Source organism: Canis lupus, chromosome 4, assembly GCF_003254725.2.
Source record: "Canis lupus dingo isolate Sandy chromosome 4, ASM325472v2, whole genome shotgun sequence".
NCBI lineage: Eukaryota > Metazoa > Chordata > Mammalia > Carnivora > Canidae > Canis > Canis lupus.
Window position 1 is genome coordinate 52,146,951 of NC_064246.1, and position 25,994 is coordinate 52,172,944.

General features: G+C 40.1%; 1 protein-coding gene across 8 annotated transcripts in view; it reads left to right on the plus strand.

Annotated features, from left to right (window-relative positions):
* EBF1 (EBF transcription factor 1) overlaps positions 1 to 25,994 on the plus strand; it is a 386,065-nt gene that overhangs the window by 336,484 nt on the left and 23,587 nt on the right. For all 8 annotated transcript variants that reach the window (XM_025434483.3, XM_025434487.3, XM_025434484.3 and 5 more), the window contains exon 11: positions 15,912 to 16,000. In XM_025434483.3, coding sequence (XP_025290268.3) covers positions 15,912 to 16,000 — 89 coding nt within the window. The remainder of the gene's footprint in view (positions 1 to 15,911; positions 16,001 to 25,994) is intronic.

A 25,994-nucleotide genomic window follows, 5' to 3' on the forward strand; every position in this document is an offset into this window, starting at 1 on the left:
TTGGTACTAAATGTGTATTATCTGCTCAGTTAGGAAGGAGATTGGAGAGAATTCAGAAATCAATAGTAATAAAGTAAACAGAGAGAATGGAATCCATTTCCTCTCTTAGAATTTATTTGGATCCACTCTGCTAAAGACAGGGACCCTGTCTAATGGACTTTAGACAGAGGACCACAAAGAAATTCCATTGGGATCAGCTCTCCTTTAAGAATTGATCTGATATTTCAGTAAATACCCTCCTGTTAGAATATTAAAATATAGGTCTTTAATGACCCCAGGAAAGCTTTGACTTCTGTTTACAGAATTGATTTTAGTTTCTCTTTCAATGTTTATATGTCTACAACTGGGCGTGCCTCCTTTATGCCCAGCCTCTCTCTGGCCTTCATAAAACTATTTTTGACAGAGGATTGATGTTGGAGTCACTGGTGTTATGCTAACTACAATCTCATTGTCCGAAGGGAAATAAATCCAGGGCCCCATATTGCTGACTATAAAGGAGGCTCTCTATAAAGTTTCAGTGTTGGTGTCATCAAGAGGAAAGATAATTTAATACTCAGATTGGGACAGGTCTGTAGTAGCTCTCCTTTAGCACAAATGTGAGAGAGTGAGTTTACCTTGCCCAGACCTCTAAATATTCTGGCAGGCTAATGAAACTCAGAGAATTGGCATGCCCAGCTTCCCTCGTTGACATTCTAAATCCCACAGCCAAGAAAATATTCCTGCCACGTAAAGGAAACTCATAACTGCTGTTATTCAGTGTGTGTTTATCTCCCTCATGTAATACTGTTATTTTGTTTTCTCCAAATCCTAGACTCTATGGGAGCTTATTGACTTATGTCACAACTAATGGCATTACTACGAGCAGGTGTACTGGAACCCCACGTTCACACTGTGTCCTACTGAGTGTGGTTTTCATTGTAGGGTGGTTGGTCTGGGATTCAAAATGACCTGATTTGGTGCCTTCAATACCAAAGCCCAAGGTCAGGGCTATGGTGAGTCAAAGATCTCTTTTCTGTGTTCTGAGTTAGTTAGAGCTGATTTCCGAATCTTGGCCAAGGGAACACAGTCAGATTCTGAATTTATTTCAAAAGCAAAATCAGGCTAAAAAGATGGCATTGCATATTTTGGGAAATGGATCTTCCTGATTCAGGTTTCTAATATTTTTGTGGCAATTTTCTTAAAAGTTCAATAAAGCCCAAATCATTTCCCATGCAATAAGAAATTCAGTATGCTTCTATCTTTTACAAAGTCTAATTATAAATGTCTTCATCATCAGAGTCCCAGTCTTACACCCTTCTGACTTCCACACTCAGTAAGAGGTACAGTTGGCATATATCTCCCGCAAGAGACTTGCTGCCCCTGGCACAGAAAGGCTATCAATCTCATGTCTCTTCCACAGGGACTTGCCATGCCATGGGGAGCAACCTGACAAGAGTTTTCAGGGGGCATACCTCAACCCCTGCTAAGATCTTTCTGCTTTGTAGAGAGAAAGAAAAGTAGGACTTTGAAACAGGCCAAAATATTTCAGGAGAGAAATGTGCAATTAGTTCTTCCACCCATCTCCCTTGCCATTATACCGTCCTTTTACGTCCATGAAACTCTATTTGCAAGCCTTGCCTTCCCTCCACAGGCACATTTGAAGCCTGCTTAACTGGTATTCTGAGGGCAGAATGGCATTATTTGTGATTCCCTTGCAATCAACTCAGAGCACGGACGGGAGGATGTCAGTTTTGCAAGGACAGCATTACTGGCTGTTCTCTCTGCTTAGCCCCAGAATGCTCGTTTGCTTGTGAAGACGAAGGCTTAATGTGTTCCCTTCTTCTCCCCTGTCCTCTCCATATTCCTGCTGAATCTCACATTCCTCTAAGCACAGCCCTGAGAGCTCCAGCCTTTCAACAAACCAGAAAGAGGAAGACGTTCTCTGAAAATGAGGCATTAATCGTTTGTGAATCCGAAGATGGTTAACTGATGTGTGCATTCAATTAAGATAAGGATTTTTTTTCAGTTAAGAGACTCCCCAGGAAGAGAGGGTTTATTCTCATTTCTGGGGTATGAACAGTTAATGAAGAAAGCATATCACAATTCCACCCGTGTTACCCAGAGCTGCCTCAAGATTCCATACAATTGTCAAGTTACTTGATTAAGGAAAACTTGCCAGGTGAGGTTAAACAAGCTGGAAGGTGGTAATGGAGAAGTGTTTGTCACTTCTCATCTTTCCTAAGGGTGACATCACCACCATACACCTCACAGAAAATGATTTGGGGCTTGGTGTGATTCAGTTTGGAAAATTTTCCCGTTTTAAACTTATGTCAAATCTTGATACAGCATATGTAGGTATGTATTTGTATTTTCAAGTCGAAGCTGGATAGTTTCTCTGGAGGCATCTTTTATTGTTTGTTTTCTTTTATGTTGCCATGAAGGGAAACAACATCATCTCTCTCGATGTATTAAATGCTTCTATGGGGGCAGTCCAGAGTAAAGGGTGAATAAGTGGATGGGCACTGGAGACAGAAGGCCTGAGTATGAGTCCTGGTCCTCGGGGACTTCCCTTAGCTGTAAAACAGAGATGACAACAACACAGTCTTCATAGGGATGGCTATGACTTCATGATATATAATATAATGCTGAGCACAATCTCTGGGACATTCCAATTGTGCACCAGTTACTATGGGCTACATTACGATCACATTTTCATTACAAGATTGTAGGTCAAGTCACAGCGTATTGTTTTTAATCCCAGGGTTGATTTGTTTTGTTTTACAAAACGGACTTTAAGAGAGATTGGTAATGGTTTTAAAAAATGTAGATACTTCATGGACATGCTCCATGATGCTTTCAGGATCTTTTGGGAACCTTTATTGGTCTTCCTTGTGGTCAGTGTTCCTTTGATAAGGTGGCAGGGCCATTTGGATTTGAAATGGACAGTAATCTAAGAGATGGATCTTGTGATGAAGATTTTGCTGTCTGAAGGGCAGGCACCTTTTCCATAGGTGCAATTCAGTCACACTTCTTTTCCCTCACCCCAGATTAATAGCCTCTATTTTCTCATCTGTGAAATAGGAATATCTTCCTCTTGGGGTGTTGAAGAAAAAAATAAGTTAACAAAAGTAGAATGCCAAGTATCACTTCGCAATAAATAATACTTTTTATTTTAAATCAAGCTTACGTGGAGGACTGATGCAGGGGATCTAGGGTTGATTGGGCTCCAACATTTGAGTTTTCATTCTGGTTCAACTGTTAACTGATCTTGTATTGACCACTTATGGTCTCTGAGCTTGGGTTGTGTTTGCTGGAAAAGAAGAGATCTTTGCAGCACTAAAGTCCTGAAATTGATTGAATGGATGTGCCCCTCTCCTGACCGTATCAAGATCAAGTTAATGCAGAGTTAGAAAGGAGACTCAAAGGAATGTATTCTTACCTAAAAGTTGTTTTGGTAGCTTTTGAAAAATGCAATCCAGTACGTTTGATTTTGTTCTTAAAGGGTCACAGTGTCTATTGTCCCAATGTAATCATAAAAATTTTCCATCTTGGAATAGGTCAGTGGTTTATTAAGCTTAGTCTCTGCCCCTGCAGATATGCCCCAACCCTCTGAAAGACCCAGCAACGATATCTGACACAGTGGCCTCAGGCAAAGTGAATTCTGCAGATGGAGTTCAATATGTATTTTCATTTTCTCTAAATTTGCCGGCCTCCAATAGGACAGGCAAAGTATATAGAGAGAATACGGAAGGCAGGTCACTCTTTTTCCTTGTTCCCATTTATTATTCATTTTAAGAGGCTCCGTTACACCCATCAATTTAGAGAGAAGTGGGTGATTCAGTTTGGAGAATTTCAGTATCTACTTCTACTTTGAAGGAAGAAGAAGGTCCAGGGGAGTCAGAGCAGGAATGTGTCTTCTTAAAACACAAGATGCCATTTCTGAAGGCTGACAAGCCTGGTGTGAGCCTGTGCCCACTTGGAAAAATAGACTTGTTAGAAGTCGATTGTGTGGCTACCAGGTCTACTTTGGGGATGTTTCCGAATTCAGTGATGACTTAGTCTCTGCACTTGGTCCTTTTTCCTCTCCACCCACAGCCAATTTGGCACCCCAAAAGCTGTCCCAATTTCTAACCACCATGAGTGTATAGCATATTTCCATTTCTGTCCTCGAGGATTTAACCTATCAAAGTCACTTCTGTTAGTAAAAATTAGTCTACTATTGCTCTATCAGCAGACTAATGCTGTTCTCTAACAGCATATTGTCATAAAGTCTATTCATGACGCACATATTCTAAGAGAACCATTTGCAGCTCTTAGAAGGGCTAAACAGAGATATTAATTAAATGTCTTCCCAAGAGCTGAAAATCATCAAAAGCCACACTTGCTAATGGAAACAATCATGACATCCTTAAATATGGACTGTGCCATACTATCCTTAAGAGTTCTTGGCATAGCTTTGACTAAGCCTCTCTCCCACCCCCAACTCCCTCTTGCCCTTGGTATTCATGTGGATTAGGGAAGCCTTCAAGCACTTAGGAAGAGAAGTAAAAAAAGATCACAGCTTACAAGTGGAGGCTGGTTTGTTTCTTCTGTTTATGCTTGGCCCACCAGCAATAGCCAGTGTTTCCTTTACCTCCTGGACAGTGTGGCCCATGTTACAATTAGACTCCCACTTCCTTCTTTTCCCTCTATTTTTAGAGAACAAATCCTACCACCATGGTGATTGCTCTCTGATGCAGTCTCTAGATCCCTTCTCTTTGGGACCTGAATTCAAGTAGGACTCTGGAAGGCTTTGGGTCAATAATTTGGTGACTGGTTCATTCTTTTTAGCTCTTAAGAGTTGACATAGGCTTTGAAAGAAAAAAAAAAAGAGTTGGCATAGGCTTTCAAACAGAGACTTGAAAAAGACATACAACAGTCTTCTGTGCACCTGGCTTAGGTGGGTGGGTTCAAGGCTTTTCCTTTCTGAAGGTCAGAACCAGTGTCAAATTTACAGCAAACCCACTTATGATGCTTGCTGCTCCCTTTGGTTTTTATCGTCACAGTAGGTTTAACCTGACCAAGAAGTAATTACACCATTATTTTTTATGTGGTGCTTTATTACTTGCTTTTCAAAATTGGTTTCCAGCATCTCATGAGCTAATAGCAACAAATGTGTGATTGTAATGTTCACTCTGTCAGGAGACGTGGGGTTATTGCGGAAGTGGCCACATACCCATTGCCCACAGAATAACTGTTACTCCAAAACAAGTGAATTGCTTAACTAAACATCTATTGATTGTAAGTCATCAGGGACCAGTATTAAGACCACCAGCATCCAAAGAAGATTAAATTCTGGTTACATATACAGATGTATTTTGTCAATATTTGGGTCAAGAAGCCCCATTCCTTTGTGATCTACAAGTCCAAGTCTCGGGCAGGTTGGAAGCAGTAGAACCTCATTGGGGTGACCAGTAAGTGGCCAACCTGGTTCCATCTACTCCTTAAAAGACAGGTGTCAAAATTGGAGGCATGAAAAATATTAAGAGCTACAGAAATTCCCTCATCCTCATCCCTGCTATTCTAACAGGAATTATTCAGATCTGAAGGTAAACTTGGCATCATAACTTTTGCCTTGGGCACCTGGAATTCTACACTATTCTTAGGCCTGAGTTGACTCTAATCTGGAATTGAATGTCCCCTACTCTCTTGTATGCCTCTCGTGATTAGGTAAGCTTCTCATGATAAGCTAAGTTAATCAGATTTGCCAACATCCCTTATTCTCTTTGTGTGCTCAGATGTTTGGGTTTGCTGAGTGAGATAAAAAAAGGTATTGGATTGGATTAAGGCATTCATGAGTCTCCTAAAGTTGTGTTTGCTATTTACGCCAATGATCTTGGAATGCTCTACTTTAACAGTTTCTCCTCAGACCTCTCTTGGTTGATTACCCAGGTATACAAGATGGTTGGACAACACCTTTCATTTTAAGCTTTGGAGTAGATAATGAATAAAGGGACAATGAGGATGTGTGTTAAGGCTTAAAAAGAAAAGGGTTCTGACTCCTGTTCAGGTGGAGTAGGCTTCCTGGCTGAGTCTAAAGCTAATGATATGCAGCAATAATGATCATGTAGGTTGGGTCAATACTGAAAAAGGCTGATTTCCTGGAGTTTAGGCGCAAAATAATGTCTAGGCTTATCTGCAAAGCCATTGTAGCTCTCTACATAACATATTTGGGATGAGTGCTCTTTGATTTATTGAAATATTACAAAATAATCAGTTAATCCTCTAATCCCTCATCTCAGTTACAAGTACTTTCCTGTCTTATTAGTGGAATTAATGGATTATTTGGAGTCATTTTTAGTTTGCTTTTCTTGGGACTCTTTCCCCCTCTCAATCTGTCTACAGAGCCCTGCTATAACTTCATTATCCAGCTCTTCTGAAACCTGTCCACTGGCTTAGAGGAAACAGCTCTGTGAACAGTGGGAGTAGTTTTTCGAGTTGTCTCATAAAACCGTGATATTAACAATCACAAGTAGGACCTCAGCCCAGAACTCTGTGCTTGGTTAGTGCAGGGCTTGGTGAAGGAAGGGTTTCTTAGCTTTGGAGTCTGGACTCGGTGCTGTTCCCTGCTGAGAGCCATAAGTTACCAGTAGCTTGTTCTAGGAGAGTAATAAGTATTGTTGTTTAGCAATTGTGTTGTTGAAATTCAGCTCCACTATGTCTGACAGTATTTATCTAAAATACTTTCCCTGGTGCGTGTTCAAGTTCCAGTAAACCGTGTCTTATTGTGCGACCTTTTCATTTTCCAGTGAAAAGGGATCAGCTCGTCAGATAAAAGCTACAAGCCAGAGTACAGGAAAAATGCGTGCTCAGAAAATCCAAGCATGATTGAAAACAAGATGTGTTAAATCAATGCGGTTTATCGCCTGCCTATTCCCGGCAATTGCTGTTCTAAGCTCATTCTGAACACACACTGGATGATAAAAGTACGGTGTCAAGCACTCGCTGGGGTGGGAACGTAAGAAAACATGTTTATCAGACAGGCTGGGTGATTTTACCCCCTTGATAACAGTTATTGTCAAAACTCTTTGGGAAGAAATCTGAAGAACAATTATAGAAGGAATATTACTCTCGTTATATCAGAAGATATGCCAGTCGGGAAGAAAATTATGGATTTATCCTTAAATGCTAAGAAAGACAGACTGTGTTGGCTTTCAGTACTTAAACATCATCATCCATTACACAGAGAAAATCATCCTCCTCTTCTACTTCAAGTGAGCAAGTCTGGCTTTGAGACCTAATCATAAGTGAATCCAATTAAAAAAAAATTCTAAAGTGAAAAAGATTGAAAGGCCAAAAAAAAAAAAAAAATCAACCCCAAAACAAAACACACACACACACACACACACACACACACACACACACACACGAAGATCTTTAAGCTTCTGTTTGCTTGAGGGATTTAATTTTAGTTTTAAACTTGTATCAAATTTGGAAATCTAAATTAAGGCTCTTGAAAGGCCAAGCTGTTCAGAGCACATGATAGGCAGTAACAGGGGCAACTTTTCTCATCAACTTTATTACAATTAGAGAGCAGTACAGTTTTCCCTAATTATTGTACGTTCACCTACTTCCCATTTTAGATAGAGTGTAACCCTCCAGGGCAAGAAAGGGTCTGTTTATGAAGAGATGCTCTACTTCTGCCAGTGACTTCTCACCAATGATCATCTAGAAAATACCAACTGGTTGTGATATGAAATAAGTGGGTTTAATGTATCTCAACAGCATTCTGTGTTCTCTTTTCCCCAAAAGACAAATCAGCCTTTGAGAGCCCAATTCAAACCTGACAGAAAACACAGTTTCGTGATCATTTGTGGGGAAAGTTTAAGATAGCAGGGTGGCCTCCCCACAAAAGCTTTGTGTTTGTTGACGGTGAGCTTTAAGTGAAAAAACGTGATTTGTTTGCTTGTACAACATCAGGAGTCTAGGCACAAGAATTCTTCCTCAGGTGGATTTCTGTTTCACAGATGCTTAGTGAAAAGGAGCCATTTAATTGATTTGCTACCAGGACTGGTCAATATGTTTCAAATTGGGATTCATCAATATTAAAATAAGGTAGTCATCCTGAAAGAGTAAGTAAAGCACTGAGGCTTTTGTTCTGATTTGTACAGCCAGCACTGTCTGTGCCTCAGTTTCTCACCTTGGAATTGAGAGTAATGATTTTTGACATGTATGTCAGGAGGAATCACTAAGATAATGTGGAGGAGTCACTGAGATAATGTCTATAAAGCACTTGATGTTCCTGGGAAAAGGGTCTTATGTGACCTTAGGGTGTGTTTAAAATGACACCTCAACAAGGAATCATCATGATTGTTAGCATCTATTAAAAGTCTTCAGAGGTCCTTATAACTTAGAGAATACGTGAGGTTTCAGATGCAAAAATCTTAAAAATTAGTTGTAACTTGTCAAAGTATAAACTGGTATACATTTGGTAAAGGATACTTAGAAAGTGTATGTGTCAAAAGACTTGAATTGTACATATTCTTTTATCCAAGAATTTCTCCTGAGTGTTGTTCATTATAGCACTTCTTAAACCAGTGAAAATTTATATAAATTTATATAAATTTATAACCAGGGAAAGAAGGCATACATCCCCATTAACAGGGAATTTGTTACGTAAATAATGACCATCCATATAATGCAATATGCTGCAACCCTTAAAAAGAATGAAAGTGATATAAATATGTACATCATTTATATTTATATAAAACAGTATTGTGAAAATGTCCGAAAGCATATAACTAATATAAATGATGACTGTTTATGAATAGGGTTATAATGGGGCCTTTATCCTCTTCTTTGTATCTCTTTTGTATTTTTTAGACAATAAGAATGTATTTGTTTTATTTTTTTTTAAAGATCTTATTTATTTATTCATGAGAGACACACAGAGAGAGAGAGGCAGAGACACACAGGCAAAGAGAGAAGCAGGCTTCATGCAGGGACCCCGATGTGGGACTTGATCCCGGGACTCTAGGATCACGCCCTGGGCAGAAGGCAGACAGTTAACTGCTGAGCAACCCAGGGGTCCCTGTATTTGTTTTAGATTTAGAGAAACAGTAAAGTTGCTTCTATTTTAAAAAACAAAAGCAAGTCACTCTTGACTCTTTCTCCTGCTCTTGATTGCTTTTGCTTCTTGTAGAGTTATTAATTTCCAAATGTACACAGATTCTTTGCATTCCAACTGACAGTCCTGACGGTCTTTCATCTTTTTCTCCAAGAGCCTCCGTGCTTCAACATCCTGGGTTCTGATCCCCTTTCCCTCTCACTTTCCCTCCTCAGTCTATACCTCGCCTGCTCCCCAGCTCTGCTCCTTGTGGACTTTGTAATGAGGACTCAGTCACATAAGCCAACGAGTACCTCTGATGCATCTTTAGTAGACAGCAGTAGTCACTCCTTCACTTGATTTTTGAATCTCAGGGTTGTTGCCACACATACAGAAGTTGGAAGGCTACAAATAAGAAGTCAGGGCACGCTCAAATTCAGATTAGAAATTTTCTTTTGGCTCCTATTTTGGTAAATTCTGCCCACGTTGGCTTCATCCTGACACCCTTCTGGTTCAGCTACAGCTCTCTGCAGCTCAGTGAGCCTCTTCCCAAACCTGTCCTGAACCTCACTGGCTCCTGAGGCCAGGCACTGAGCTGCACAAGCATTTCACCTTGAAAGCCGGCTTTGCTTGCAAAAGGTATGGTTTTTGGTTTTGTAGGGAGACCATCCCTTCCACAGAAGAGACGACGGACCAGAATGTCACTAATGCACGAAACATCTAGGAAGATAGTGAAATATCTAAGTGCCTGGAAATGCAACAAATTTCTTCATTAACCATATTTCTGGCTCTTGATTAGGTTTCTGGTTGATTTTTCGGTTTATATATTTTAAAGTCAGTCTTAAAGATAGGTTTGTGAAGATAACTTGCTGTTTTATTGTGTACCTCTGGTTGTTAATTTAGTGACTGAGGGAAAAATGGGGCCATTATGGAACAAAAAGGCTCGCCTAACACATATGTAATAACTCTCATGCCCAGAATGGATCTGCCTTGAAGGGAAATGCTCCGCTGTTACTCCTTTAGTTCAAATATAGAGTAGTCACCAGGGAAGCTTGGAGACCCAGGTGCTGGTTTTATCATTGCCTCTGCTATGAGGTTTTATTTATTACTTGGCATAGAGTCTAGATATTTGTTTGGACATTAAATGGCAATAGAATATAAATATTACCTTCCTAATATCTGCATTTCTTTTTATTTCCAGTCAAAATGACATCATGTCACACAACCATTAAAAAAAGGAAATTAAAACCCCAGAAATATGTTAAAGCGCTGCAGTGAGTCGCTGAGCTATAAAAGCAGAGGAACTCTGTGCGCTAACACTGGAATGGCACCGAAAGTGCTTTTCCTGTGCTGTTTGGGATCACAGCTCTCCAGCCCCCCATTTCCATTGTTTCCGAGAAGTTAAGGAGGACAGAGGAGTGATTTCTCTAAAAAGAAACTCTGAAAAGAGAAAAATCAATTTTCATAACTGAGGAGGCATCCTTCTTGACTATATGATTTTGATTCACAAATTAATCCCCTTAAGAGAATTTCCTTATTCGATGTGTTTGTGAAATGGATAAAAGAAAGAAAGAAAGAAAAAGACTAACGGCATGAAAAGGCCACAAATCGCATGTATGTTTAGTTAGAATTTGCTCATTACCAGATGTTTTGAACGGATTTTGTAATCTTGTCATTAGTACTAGTGCGTAAAATCGAGTTGTATTATTTTAAATGTTCTTTGCATGTAGCATTTCATGCTGCATGATCATTTGGACACTGGAAACAACAGTTTTGGAAAACCAGAGTTTATCTGTCTTGGCCAGGACCTCTGTTGAAGCCCACAGAAGGGCTCTGCCTAGATTGGTTTTGCATAGAAAGTTACTGGTTTCCTTTGGAGGAGTCTGAAATTGTGAGATTGGGAAAGTACCCAAAGCCATTTATAAGCATGTCCAACACAAGGCCATATATAGGGGTTTGATTTTCTTTTTTAAAAGATTTAATTTATTTGTTTGTTTATTTATTTATTTATTTGTTTGTTTCAGAGAGCTAGAGTAAGAGAGAGTGCAAGTGAGCACGTGAGATCATGAGGGAGGGAGAAGGACAGAGGGAGAGGGACAGAGAGAATCTTAAGCAGACGCCTGGCTGAGCACAGAACCGGACATGGAGCTCTAACTCAGACTCTGAGATCATGACTTAGGCCGAAATCAAGAATCTGACGCTTCGCCAACTAAGCCACCCAGGCAACCTTGATTTTTTTTTAACCATGTAATTAACTTCTACTCTTTGAAAAGTAATGACTTTGATGCCCCTGAAATTCCAACTCCATGCATAGATCACGTGCTGTCTACCACTCTCCACTCACTAGTATCGTATCCTAGCTATTGGTGAGAGGACTGTTCTGAAATCTCAGCTGATACGTCTGCCCTGAAAACTTACTTTCCTGTGTAGAAGCATTTGATCTTGCTTTCTATGCATTTATAGGAGAGCTTCAGACTTACTGTAGCATATATACACAGCTCCATAGGGTCCTACAGAGCTTACTCAGCTAACAGCTAACATGTATCTATCTCCAAGTTTAAACAGGACAGTTGGAAACATCTGGAATTCAAATGTGTGGCTCCTCAATAATCTGATTGCCTTAAATCCGTGTCTCCTACAAAGTGTAGTGTGACCCTAAGCAAAGGCTTCATGTGAAACAGGAGCAGGGTGGTAATCTACCGTCTGAGCCTCGGGAAGGCAAGAGGGTGGACTTCTGAATGGAGGGAAGCCTGGGTGTGAAAGTTGGAGCTGCGTTCCAACTCAACAGGGTAGTTCGTCCATCTTTTGGAGTTGGATTACATATACCTTTCAGGAAGTTTATTTTCAATGGCTTTTGGTGTTGTGATACAAAACAGTTAATTCCTACAAATGCCGTCTGGACATATGGTAGGCACTAAAAATGATCATTGAATCAATGGAGAATTTATTATCTTGTCAAATTTTTCAAATGCCTACATTGCTCCCATTCTATTGCAATGATTTAAAAATTAGGCCTTTTAAAATTTGGGAGTACAGATTTTTCTAAAGTTCTGAGCTTCCTTTATTCTGCTACTGTCCCTGCCTGGTTTAGGATGACCTCTGCAGCCCTCTTCAGAGACTGTGGAACAGGTGTCTGGAAGCAGGGTCACATAATGCTCTCTCATCCTTGCATTCCTTTTGCAGTCTATAGCTTCATCTGCTTTTCTTTTTTCAACCTAAGATGCTCATGCTTCGTTATTTGTGGTTAATTATGCCCAATTAAGTTTTTTTTTCTTTCTCTACTAGATTCCCAGAATTGTCCCAAGTTTTAGGGGGAAAAATTGATTAGTCCCATTTCTACTGGTGCCTCCTGAGTCCCGTGCTTGAATACAATGAGGTCACTTTGTTGAAGGATTAACTTTATATTACATTCTTGCAGAGTAGACGTATGTCCCTAAGGTACGACTACCCCCACTGATGAAATAAATATACCATTCTTTATGATTCCTCCTCGTTACCCTCTCTGTTGATTTTCAGAGAGTTTATGAATAGTCACATATTTATACAACTGGCCAAAAGTATACTACTTATTTTTCTTATGGTCTGTAATAACCTATGCAAGGTTATTAAAGGGTATACAGACCCCTTTTAAGGCATAGTTTCTTATGTCATTACTTTATACAAGGAGGTCAAATTCCATCTCAGCAACAATCTCTTGCTCTTAACCTTTTTCTCCGATTATAAAAGTAATATATGTTCATTGTGGAAAACTTGGAGAATGCACAGAGCAAAGAGAAGGAAGAAAAGCACTTTAAAATTCACTTTTTAGAAATAACTACTGTTAGGCAGTCTCTACACAGATGCTTTTTTTAAAAAATTCTATGTACATTCATTTTATAAAAGTAACCATATTGTACATATGTTCCTGGAATCTGCTTGATAACCTAGGAATATATTATATATCAAGCAATATTTTTTCCTACGGCATTGCTTTTGAGGACTGCATCATATTCCATTCATTGGTATGCCATGATTTAACCATCCTGCTCCCTAAACATTCAATCTGTTTTCAGTTCTTTTGTTTTTTGTTTTTTAATTAATAGCCTTTATCTGATGGACCCTCTCACTGAGAAATCAGTTATTTTTCCCCTAGTCAGTGCAATCAAAGAAATCATCAGGCACCTGTGGATTTAAGACAATGAGCTTTGTCTTGCATTTTTTTGGTGTGTGTTATCTTTGTCGATAGCACTGGACCATGCCATTGTAGTATTCAGTATCTGAATTAAGGGCAGGTTATTATATTTAAAAATATGAGTGTAAAGCAAATCATAAAGGCATGGGAAATAAATTAAAAGCCTTTGTCTTACTATCCAAAATATTTCCCCTCACATGGTATACTTTCCATAGAGTAGATGCTTATTTTCCTTTGAATAATGGGTTTAATATATCTAACTCAATTACTCTTTGTGGCAGCAGAATGACTTCTCCTCAGCTCTTTAGCTATTAGTTCCATATGATATTTGAATTGGTTCTTTTAATTGCAGATAGTAAGTGTTGGTCATTCTGTTGTGCGTTGGCTGGTGGACAGAGAAACACATCCTCCCCATACATGTCAGACATTCATTTAACAACTATGGGTTTCTTGACACAGTAGGAATTAATTCATTATGCAAACAACTGAATGAGCAGATTAACAATTCAAGTTTTATTGGTGGCTTAGAATGAAAAATAAAACCAAGAATTAGAATTTTCAGGATGCTGAATTATGTCTTCAGATATTAAAATGATGCATTTAATTGTCTAAAGCTATTTTTATGGTTAAATATCTTTGATGGTAATTAGTATTATGGGTGGGGGATGGATGTGATATATAACTTAAACCTAGGTGCCCATTCCTGTCCCTTCCATGCATTTCTTGATTAAATACTGTGGATTTTACGAGTAACAGCTTCCCTGCATAAAGAGTTCTATGGCTTTTTCTCTACACGTCTAATTTGAAAAAAGAATTCTTCTCAAGGGTTTAGAAAGTAATTCATAAAATGGGAGGAATAATAAATATTGTGCCTTAACTCATATACTAGTATAGATAGAGAGATTTGGTACACCTGGGTATAATTTTAGTTAATTTCCACAAGAGACAGGTTGAAAGTTTACTGTTTGGAAGCGGGGGAAGGAGGGAGAAGATGGCTAAATCTCATATTTGCAAAAATGATTACATTGTCTTAAATGAAAATGCTACTCTATTAACAACTTCAATAAGCATCACATTTGGGAAAAAATCTTTTCAATAAAAAGTTACCTGAAGTTCACTCCAACTTAAAATATACAAGTGAAGAAAAAGTACTTACTCTGATTTATGTGTCTTTTGGAGGTGTAATTATTGGCTTTTTACTCACCTATGTAAAACAATGTACTTTTGTAAATGGATTTCTGGCCACTTTACGCAGCTTTTTTTTTCCTTACATAAAAAGTAAGCACTGTCAATCAAGGAATTTTAAGGTTTATTTCCTCTTTAGAAATGATTGATAGCCTTTTAGATTTACAAGTTGACAAGTTAAAGGGTTCTATTGGTATAATTATGTACTAAATTCACAGTCTTTCAATTTAAATGTCCTTTTAAAACCACAAGATTATCATACCTGTATTTTGAAAAGTGGGCCAGTCAGTTTGGGTTGGTATACAAATTGCTTCCATTAGCCTTGGGACCTATTTGAATTTAATACAGTTTTTTAAAGTTAGTAGTAGTATGAATCTTACTTTTAAAATTTAGGTTAATGGAAATGCATTTTAAGTAAAGCATGTGGCAACTTGTTTTCTAATGTATAGCTAAATGTCAGAACTACAAAAACTGTCTTTTTACTCTGCATGGGAGAAAATATGTGGTTGAAAACGTTAGTTACACTAAAAGAGAAAAGAAGGAAAAATACCCCCCCACACACCCTCCTATTACTTAGGGGATACAGAGGACGTGGGTAGAGGACAGAGCTGCCATCTTTTCCTGGTCAGATGAGGAAGGCTTGATATTTCATATCTTAGGAAGAAATTTGGAAAATTCTAGACCAGAGTCTACTTTGTATCACATTTAACTCAAGGATGCTTTGAGGAGGGTATAGACAGTATGGGTACAATAAAGCCCATTGTCTCCAAATATTATTACAAGTTTACTCTTCTAGTCTTTTTAAAAATTTTTCTTGGAGACCCAGCTGTTCTAAGCTAGTGCTCTACAGAGGCTGATCTTCTTCCTGAGATAATATTGATGTTGGTGAATGAGTCTGTCATTTTAGATGTGAGGGTGTTGTATCAAGGGCATTTTCAACACCTATCACCTTGCAGGCTCTATCAAAGGGTAGAACACGCTTTCTATGCCAAGAAGATCCTGTCTCCCTGCTCCTGACCACATTCTTGCAGGCTTAATTGCCATGGAGGCCTGAGGTATATCTGCTGAGGTCCACTAGAGATTTTTCAGTGAAGCAAGTCCTTGTTCTCCTGCTGTTTGTAATCTATAGATAACTGCAGACAAGCCCTTGAGTGTTTTGACCTGAGCTTCGAACTAGTGAATCCTAAAACTTCACATCAAATGCCATTTTACTTTCTCATTTTGATTATGTAAGGAATATAGAATTTGGCCAGAACAGCAGAGTTCAGGACCTGCTATTAATGTTCTTTTGAGTGTGTCACTGCCTACCATGGTAAATAGCAGAAGTAGATGGTGGGAATGTTCAGCAAGCGTATTGTGCATCTGATCACCTCATGATCTAATTCAAAAGTACAAATTAAACTTTGGACTTCCAGTTATTTTCATACCATCAGTGTTATGTTCTGTTTTATTTCCTGAAATTATTCTAATCATGTGACTTTTTCATTGCAGCGCTCAACGAACCCACCATCGATTATGGTTTCCAGAGGTTACAGAAGGTCATTCCTCGGCACCCTGGTGACCCTGAGCGTTTGCCAAAGGTCAGGATACTTCTTTTTGGGGTTATGGTCTCTGGACACTTGGATTTAGGGAATTAGCAGAAAACTTTGCCATTGATAAAAATTAGTTCCTAGATAAACAACTCAATGTTTGTGTCCTTTGTGCGTTTGGTACTATAAGGCAAACAATATTAAAGGTAGCAAGCATTTATGTGCCAGGGAGTGTTATACTTACTTTTGCATATATTATGTCATTTCTTCCTTTCAAAAACTCTCTGAGGTTGGTACTACTACCAAGAAAATAATAAAGCAAAGAGAGGTTAAATCATTTGCCTAAGGCCACATAGCATGTGAATTGCTAAACTGAGAATCAAACCTCTATAGCCTGGCTTCAAAGTCCAGGTTATTAATCACTGCATCACACCAACTCTCAAGAGGAAAAAGAACACTGACTTTCTACCTATGAGGATTTATACTTATCCCTGGTGTAGCTAGAGCTCAAAAGAAACATATTGGTAGATGTTGCATCTGGACAAGTAAGACAGAGCCTCTTACCACCAGGGGCATCCTCCTTAGCTGGAAAATAGGGCACAAACATGTGAGAAATAAAACAAAAATTCAAGACAGAGTAATATATGTCATGCAGCAACATGTTGTTAGTTGCCAATACAGAAAGTAGGAAGTTCGCATTTATTGTCTGCTGTTCCATACCTCTTGGCACTGTTGGCAGCATTTCCATCTCTATATCCTTGTATCAGAGAGATCACAGCACATAACTAAATCATAACAGGAAGTAACAGGTACATTTAAAGTACAACTAAAGTTCTGGGAGGACTCAGAGTCTCTACTATATTAACTAACAGTTAAATGCTAAGGAATTTCAAAGTACAGATATAGTGGAACTACCACTCACCATTTACTGACAGTAAAAGGAAGTTGCATTTACTACACAAATGAAAACTATGATAAATTGAATGAGTAGATGAGGGATGCTCTCCTTGCCAGAGTAAGACTGGAGATATGGCATTTCTAGGTCTGTTTCTCTTGTAAAACACTTATGCTCAGCCGACTTCTTTTGGGGATCAGTTTATCATCAAATCCTACCTGTGTGCCTGGTGCCCTGGGGAGCAGAGCCACCTGTCAATACAGGCCTCAGGAGAAAGGTGTCCCCGTAGCTGATGCACAGACGAAAGGAGCCAGTAAGAGAGGAGAGGGACACCCCTGATTAAAGAGAGGAAGACCTGTGACCAGCAAGAGCAGCCCCTCTACCTAGACCTGGGGCAAGAGACACACAGGCTTCAGTTTCAACCTTCAGGTTCCAAGGACCTTCTGCCTGGTGCTGTTTACTTCAGGAAAAACTTACTGAAAGCATTTCACCTTAGGAAAAAATCATATGATGTGTCAGGCCTCCATCTTACACATCCTTCTCTTTCACCCTGCCTTATTCTTGGTAAGCAATGAAATAATCTCATAGTGATAGTGAATGGCAATCTCTTTCTCTAGTGTAGATGTGCCTTGGAGAGATTTATTTTAAGTCCCTCTGCCTAGCAAGAATCTAGCTCCCATGCATTTTCTATGGGACTGTAATTGGTCATTTTATAGCACAATGATGTGATCGATGTGTGTCCACCCAATGGTCAGTGCCATGGGTGTCTCGGTGGTACAAAGAAGGCATGGCCACAATGCCAGATTTCTCTTAATCTTTCCATGTGGGGATGGTCTTCACTTTACATTGGGCATTTGATGTCTCTAGAATCTGCTAAAGGAACTGGAGAGTCAGATTGGTAGGGGTAGAACAGATAGATCAAAGGCACTTACTAGCCATGCAATTGTGGTCTAAATTCTTTTTTTTTCTCCAAAATTCTTTACCTCTTTGTGCCTCAATTTCCTTCTCTATCAAATGGTGATGGAAACATTTTCTACTTTTTCTGATTGTGATCTTAACCACTTATTTAGCACTCAACAGAAGGTAGCTACGATTATTTGCCAGCTGAGTAAGAGAGGCATCCTTGCTTCTGAGGGCTCTTCCATCCAATCTCTGCAGAGCAGGAAATCCTAATCCTGGTGAGCAGTTGAATGTGTGATTTATCTTCGGTGCCTCAGTTTCTCATCTATAAAATGGGGACAATAATCATGCTGACTTCACAGGGATCATGTAAGGATAAAAAGAGGCAATCCTGTGGTCACCCTCTAGCACAGCGCTCTAGCTCGCAGTTGCCTCTCTGTAAATATTTATCAAAAAACCAGAAGATAAATCTGATTTAAAAATTAAGGTCTAAAGAAACCAGGAAATAACTTTTCTTATTCATAAAGAAATAAGAGAAATAGGAATATAGGGCTGAGTTTTGTGTACTTTTAGACATTTTTATAGTTGCACATCATGTTCAGAAATGTTGAGCAAACAGCACAGGCACGTGTCACTTCATCCCCGGTGGCCTGATGGTGAAATTCCCAGCTCTCTTTTCCCGGGTTTGGGAGGAGTAATCAGGACACAATGGATTTGTGTGTTAAGGAAACACTCGGCAGCCTGCAACCAGCCACTGGACTGTGCAAGGGCTCTGGCCGGAGCCCACCCCAGGAAGCTCGCTGTGTGACTCAGATCAGAGTGCCTGTCCGCCTGGCTCGCAGCATTAAGGTGGAGTGAGAGTTCAAGAGCAGGGTCAGGAAGTGGCGGATGGAGCCAGCTTGAGGTATTCCTGTGGACTTGGGAGATTTATACTCCTGCTGTCCATTGTTAGGAGGATAAAAATGGGCTCCACCTTTCTTAGAATCATGGTCAGTGTTTGTCAAACAGGAGTGTTTCAGTGAGCCATGGACCACACACCTTAAAAAACAAACTGCACTTTATTAAACCCATGTGTTTGTGAATAGACAAAGCTAGATTCATACAACCACCCACATATTCTGTCAAATGAAACTGCTCCAAAGACCAAGCAGACAGCTTTCCATAATAATATGCCTTTGTATACCGGCTGGTGCTTTTTCAAAGAACTTGTACATGCTTTGTTTTATTGGAGCCCGTCTTAGGAAAAAGTTGGGAAAGCAGACATCATTCCCATTTACCAAATGAGAAAATGGGAGCAAGCTGAATCCTTCTCCATAAATCATTTTGTCCCTGAAATCACCATTAGTGATAGTGGCCGTATGCACAGATCTAAAATACCATAATTATCCTCAGCCCAGGTGTCTTTGGGTTTCCTTTTTCATGTGCACAGGGAGAGGGGTGGGTTAAAATTTTAAATGGAAACATTCTGTCCTGTTTCATACAGACTTTCTTCCCTCTCTGGATCCTGGCAGGAGGGTGAGGAACATGTGACCGACTTTGGGGTGAAGGTTGACTTCGCATATAGTGTAGAGGTGAGGGGATGGGGATCGTGGTCAGTCAGAGTCTTTGAGACTCTGGCATGCGTAATGCAATGCAGAAACACAGAACGAGGAGTTGTCTCCATTTTGAAGGCCAGAGGTGTCTCCAGCCCCTCTCAGTTTACCAGTTGTCTTCCTGAGTGGTCAGCGAGCATTGGCACAAAGGCGGGGAGAGTTGGTGAGACTCACCGGCACCCCATGTGTCCGCAGTGAGTCCCAGGGAGCAGGCTGCCTGACTTCACACCAATAGTGCCCCTGGCACTGCTTTATCTAGGTATTCGGAGAGTACAGAGGCCTAGAGAGTGAGCCCTGAGTTCAGACAGACATGGAGTTTGAAAACCAGATCCACTGCTCTGTGCAGTGACTCAGCCTCTCCAGCCTCTGTTTCTCCTTCTTCTTGCCGTGGCCCTGCAGTGTTGCTGTTGGGCGTTAGTGAGATCATTTATGCAAGGAGGCCCCTCTGGGGTCCAGCATGACTTCCGACTCCAGTCCCTGCAAGGTGGGTGCTCCCTGTTCCACAGGAGTCAGGGTTCCAGAGGGCTGGTGACTTGCAGTGACTTCACAGCCAGCTCAGGGGGAAACCAAAAGGTGAGGCCTCAGGCTTGATGACCTCACTGGTACTGCAGCGCCATGGTCCCACTTTTCCTTCAGATCTGGAAACCCGAATCATTCTGTCTTGAGGTGACAGCTCCTCCCCCCCCACCCCTTGCCTCCACCTCACTCCTACCCTACTTAAACTCTTGCCAGCTTTCTCTCATCCCCTACTGAGAGGGGTTGGCTTGGGGACCTCCATGGGGCAAACTTTTTTTTTTTTTTTTTCTGCAAGAGCCAATCCCTCTTTTAGAGAAAAAAAATAAAGCAGTTTGAGAAAAGTAACAAAGGCGGCATTTGTGTATTTTGCTTTATGGAGCTGAAAATATCTGGTAAATTGATCCAGTGGGAGTAATAAATACACATTACTTTATCTTGTTCTTCATGTCCTATACCCCTGAGCCTTGATAGAACAACACCACTTAATAGACTTAAAAAAAGAGTAATTACACTCATTGGTTGTGTGATTTTTCAGCCCTCCCAGCCCTGCCTGACCTTCTAATTTAGCTCACCGTGTCTAACTAATGCATTTATATTCATCTTTTATGAAGCATGTATAGTACAGAATTGACTTCAGAGCCTTTTTCAAGCTGTCCTCCCAGGTCTCCAATCTGGCTAGTAGAAAGGAGAGTGGGAGCCATCGGAGAGTGGGAGCCATCCATCTCTATACGTTCACATGTATAGATAACGCATTTGCATGGCTCCCGGCATTTTTTTTATCCTTTATGAAACATAATAAAAAGTATTTATTACATTTTTACTTTAAAGCTTTTATACATTCTAGCATTATTTACAGCTAAACATGCAGGCAAAAGATGCGAGTGTTTTTAAAATGATTACTGTTAATGTTTCTGCTTGTCAGAAGTGCTTAAATTTTCCTGCACTTTGTCTAAAAACTTAGTACTGTTGCCTTTTAAGAACAACACATTTAAAAGATCTTGCAAGTCAGATTTGCAAACACTGCTGACAGTTTGTGATGAATGATATTGCAAAATTTGCAAGATGTTTGTCATTTTGCACAGCCGACATATTAAGGAGCGGATTAAGAAATGCGAAGCCCCTATGGAAAACAACCATCCCAAACAAAACCCAAAACCAACCTCAAGCAAACCTTGAACCCAGAGAGCACACACACCAGAATCTCTCACCCGGGTTTTCCCTCCCAACTTCCCACTCAGCCAGTGGAACCCAATTGTTCTCAGTGCATTTTCTCTCACCATATGGTCTCCTCATTACCATACACTAAGAGTCCATATGGGAAACTTGTGAAATGAACTGTATTCATTTTAACTGCCAGATGAGCAGCCTTTTGCTTTGCAAGCTTAGCTTAAGTCATCTGCTGTCTTCATGTTGTTATGGCAACACGGCACCAATAAAAAATTCTAATCTACTGTAAGTGATCACAGTATTTTAAGTGCTTGCCTATAACTGCCCCCAAAGGGGAGGGGGGAAGGAGGGTTATATTCTTCCAAGGAGCAAAGGGTTGTTCTTCATTCCAGCAGGTGTCAGTAAAGAAGCCAGTGAGGTGGGGAGAGCTGCCGGGGTGGCTGTAAAGTAGACCTGGATCATAAGGGGTGTGAATTGCTGAGGAATGGATGGTTCCAAGGATAGACTATAGATACCCTTTGGGAGGGTCTAGGGAAAAAACAAAACAAAACAAAACCTCAAATGTCAAAAAACAGTTCTTCCAGCAGACCTGTTAACTCTGCTGGAGCTATGCAGCCTGCCACAGATAAAATTCAAAATTCTAGACTACACAGACAGCAGATCTTTTATGGAAGCTTCTCCTTCATTGGCATGTGAAAAAATCTCATCGTCCATGAGTCTGCTCTTCCTGTACATGGGAATTAGTCATTTCCAACACCATGCTAATTAAGAGTACCTTGAAGTAATGGAAACAGGCAGCAACATCCTTAAATATAAATCATTTTCACCTCCGCAGGCCACATGATATGTTGCATCTCTGTCGCTCTATCTGTATTGAAAGTGAATGTTTATAGTCTCAGTTCATCAGTTCACATTAGCCTCATGCTGAATATTTAAACACAGAACAATTTGAACACACCATGAAGGAAGACAGTGACTGCACTTTCATTTGGAACAGCAAGGCCTCATCTAATAATAATTTAGTAAATCAGCCATTTAGTGGCTCAGTTGTGCATTGCATTGTGCCAAATATTATTCAGTTCAACTGTACACTTGCAGAATTGAAATTCAGACTCTAGTCACAGGCACTGTTTTTGCTCAATGGAGAGACAAGACCCAAAATCACCCTCCCTAAAGAGCGTTCGTGTTTAGTGATTTATCATAAATACAGTGCTGGGGCAAAATATAACTGGAGTCGGCTGTATACAATGCATTCTAATTATGCTTTTATTGTTTTAGTCTTTATGCAAAGACTATCCATGATTCAAAACCTGCAGTTGCATCAGTGAAAATACAAATAAGAAATCTTTGCATAACCACATTGCCTGTTAGCAGAAAGGGGGATGAGTAAGGGTTTCAGAAAAGGGTAAAGAAAAACCTTTCATCTTTATCTCCCACACTGTGCCACTGGCCACCCTCTCACCTTGGGCATTCATTTATTTTTGTCATTTGAGGAAACTCTATTAGCATTATATTCAGGAACCCAAATGACTCTACTCAAACAAAAATACGGAAACAAAAGCAAATCATATGGTATATTGAACTTTTAGAAAAAGCACACTTGGGTTTGAACACAAGAAACACTTTGTCTCTGCATTCTCTTGTCAAAAGAGAAGACTGCACTCTGGAATGCAGCCCCTTTTCCTCTTCTCTCCCCTCTATCTGCCAGAAACCTTATAGGCAAATTCCACAGCCTATTTTGATAATGTGCTCGATTTAGAGGCTTGGTGTGCCCTCTACTTATGCTTCTTGTATCAGGGGAGTTTAGCCTCTTTTTGTGCACCCCTGTGATTGAATGTAGAATCGTGTGTGGGGGTTAGGAGGATGCATTTTTGAGGGGAGGAAAATTGTGGCTTCATTTTAAAAAGCCCATGATCCTCACAAGAACTATGATTTTCCCTTCGACTTATTTTTGGTCAATTACTCTGCTGATCATTATTGTATCAGGCCCATTTTAGAGATGAGGACATCAAGGCTCAGAGAGGCCAAGTAATCTACTCAAGCTTATGCAGCCAGTAAATGCAGGCTGTCTGCCTCATCAGACTTCCTCACTGTTAATCTGTTCAGAATCTTTCAGTGTCTTGTAAATAGGACTGTATCTCAAATAGCACTCAAGGCGCATACTGCACATGGACTCTAAGAATGCAAATAATTTGCCAAAGTTTTCTGGAAAACAAGTGAAGGTTATCAATATTAGGGCTTGCTATTGCTCAGTAAAGCACTAACTATATGTCCACTGAGCCAGATGCTGGCATTAACTCTGCTTTACAGATGAAGAAACAGAGGCACTCATTTACAATGGTAGCAAGTGCCGGAGCAGGTATTTGAGCCAGCTATATTGAACCCCAGAGCAAGGATCCCTAAGCACTGCCTCCTAGAATTAAGAAAAAAGAATTTTAAGGAAAAAAGGCCATTTTGCAATCCAATCCTAAAAAATTCCTCAAGCTTGGCCAGGGCTGGATGGGGAAAGGTATGGGGGGATGCAGTGGAGGAAGAGGGAAATGGTAGCATGGACTGAAGTTCGCTCCAAAAAGGCTGAGCCAAGCAAAAGTGGCAGCTGGCAGTGTGAATTAAAAACATGCACATATAAACATGGGAGATAATTCTTTTTCTCTTTGGAGCAGATTCATTGTCATCGGGACATGTAATATCAGCTGAATTCTGGAACCTCTTTCGAGTTCTTTAGCACTGAGCTCTCGAGGAGGGTGACCACGTTTATCCTACTTGACATCACACCCTGTGGACTGGGGCATTGAATGTAATCACTGCTTAGTTCAGGGAGAAGTCACAGGAGGAACAAGGGGCTACTCATGGCTATTTCCCCACCATCCAAAATCCTCCTCTTGGACTGAATTCTTAGAAACAGAGACACTAGGAGGTAGGTCTTCAGCCTTAAGTTACACTTCAATTAAGCATCAGAGTAATAAGAACAGCCCCAGCAGTCTCGAGGCAGTGGATTTTAATTGCAGTTATACTCAGGACCATCTGTAAAGCTTTGGGAATTTACAGATATCGTTCATCTGGAGGTGCGTATCATAACTGATGATGTTCAACAATTTAAGAAGCAAAGCAAACTATATTTTTGCCTCCCTTTGATAATCCTTAAAGTACAACAGAGTTCCAGCATGCACATATCACTTACTCAAGTTTAACTATACATACTTGTCCCAAAATATAAATATACATGTACATTTGTATACACACACACCAAACACCTAGACATAGATGGAGACGTACACATACACAGGTATGGCAGTAAATTTCTATGTTTACTCAGTGGTCCTTTTACTTTCAGGCCAGATATTTATTCTGCTTTGCCCTAGGGAAAAGGAAGCCACAATCCAAAGACAAAGAGAAACAGAAGTAGTTAATTTTCGGCTTTTGTATTTCTAAGAGCCCAGGCCTTGGCGACTTAAAAGATTTTCAAGGGTAATTTTGACTGTAGGCAGTTTTTGTTTCATGTGCTGACTTTACAACCTACCCCTGAAAAAGGCACCTCTGTCCATAGCCTTCTCTTTAAGCAGAGACTTTTATCCTGATCAGAAAGTCGATTTCCAAGGCCACTCAGCAGGACCTAACCCAGAGCGTCGGTCTTAAACCAGTACAATGAATTGGAATAAGAAGAGCCGGCCAGAGGTTACCAAGTTCAGCTCTGTACCTCCAAGCAGGTCATATTCACAAGGGTGCAGACACCATTTTTCACTGTATTTGTGGCGGGAAGCACCCCAGGCTCCCATTCACCAATTACCATGACACCATTTAGAAGAGAATGCCAGGAGACCAAAAAGAGGGAGGAAAGCCATTGTCATAACTCTTCTCAGGAATACCTGGTTTCACAATTTATACTTAACTGCTGACACTTGAAAAGTCGAACATTTTGGTAAAATGAATCAAGCTGTAATGTTTCTTTTATGAGATCCCCTTGCAGGAGGGAAGGGAGGTTTGGCACCTTGTGGAGACCAACCTTAGTTATCCATCATAGTAGTCAGCTGTCCTAGCCAGCTTCTCAGAGGTCACACGATCGAACCGACAGCTCTTACAACTATATTATTGCTTACGGAACAGGAATTGGGGCACCAGATAAAAATTACCTGGTCTAATAGGCAGCGAACAATTTTCACTCAATAAAATTATAAGCCAAATCATTCATTTCATAACACTCTGGCTAATTTATTTGTTGACCTTTTATTATCCATAGCTCTTCAGTGGTATTAACTGCAACTCAGACAAAATCTCTTGTTCATTTCACTTTCATTGATTTTTTTTTCCATTGAGGCAATAACGGCTGCTTGAAAACAGCCTTTTGCTTTCCACTGTAAAAGTCAATCATGTAAGTTAGTATGTCTTACGTTGATACAGCTGCCTTAGCTTACAACCTACTTTAATTTCATGTGATTCAGAAGCCTTCTATACCATGTTTGCAACAAAGGCACAGCTTTCTGGTGTGCCTCTAGCCACGTGGCCTGATGGTACATAATATGTTTGAGAAGAAAGAGAGGGCTCTCATCTAATCTGAACATAAAATCAACTTTAAAATTAGAGGAGGCTCAGAAGTCCCCCCACATTTTCTTTAGACTGGACTAGAATGCCTCCAATGCCTCTTGTATTAATAGCAGTAGACCCTTTGGATCATTTAATTCCTTTGTTCTGGAAATTTCTGCAGATTTTAATTGTGGCTTGACTTTTATTTTTCTTTAAAGGCTATGGACAGTGAGTGTGTGCTAAAACATTCAGTAAGCTTCAGCTAAAGCTTCTTATATAATAAAATACTATGAAGTCTTTAGAATGCAAGGTTGTAAAATATAATCGTTACACATTTGGCATTTTATGCCTCCCTAGAAATAACCACTTGCTACCTACACCTCATGTATGCTCCTCCTTTCCATTTCAATTTACTCTAAAGTGGTCCTTAGCCATAATGAGAATGCCCCTTTCA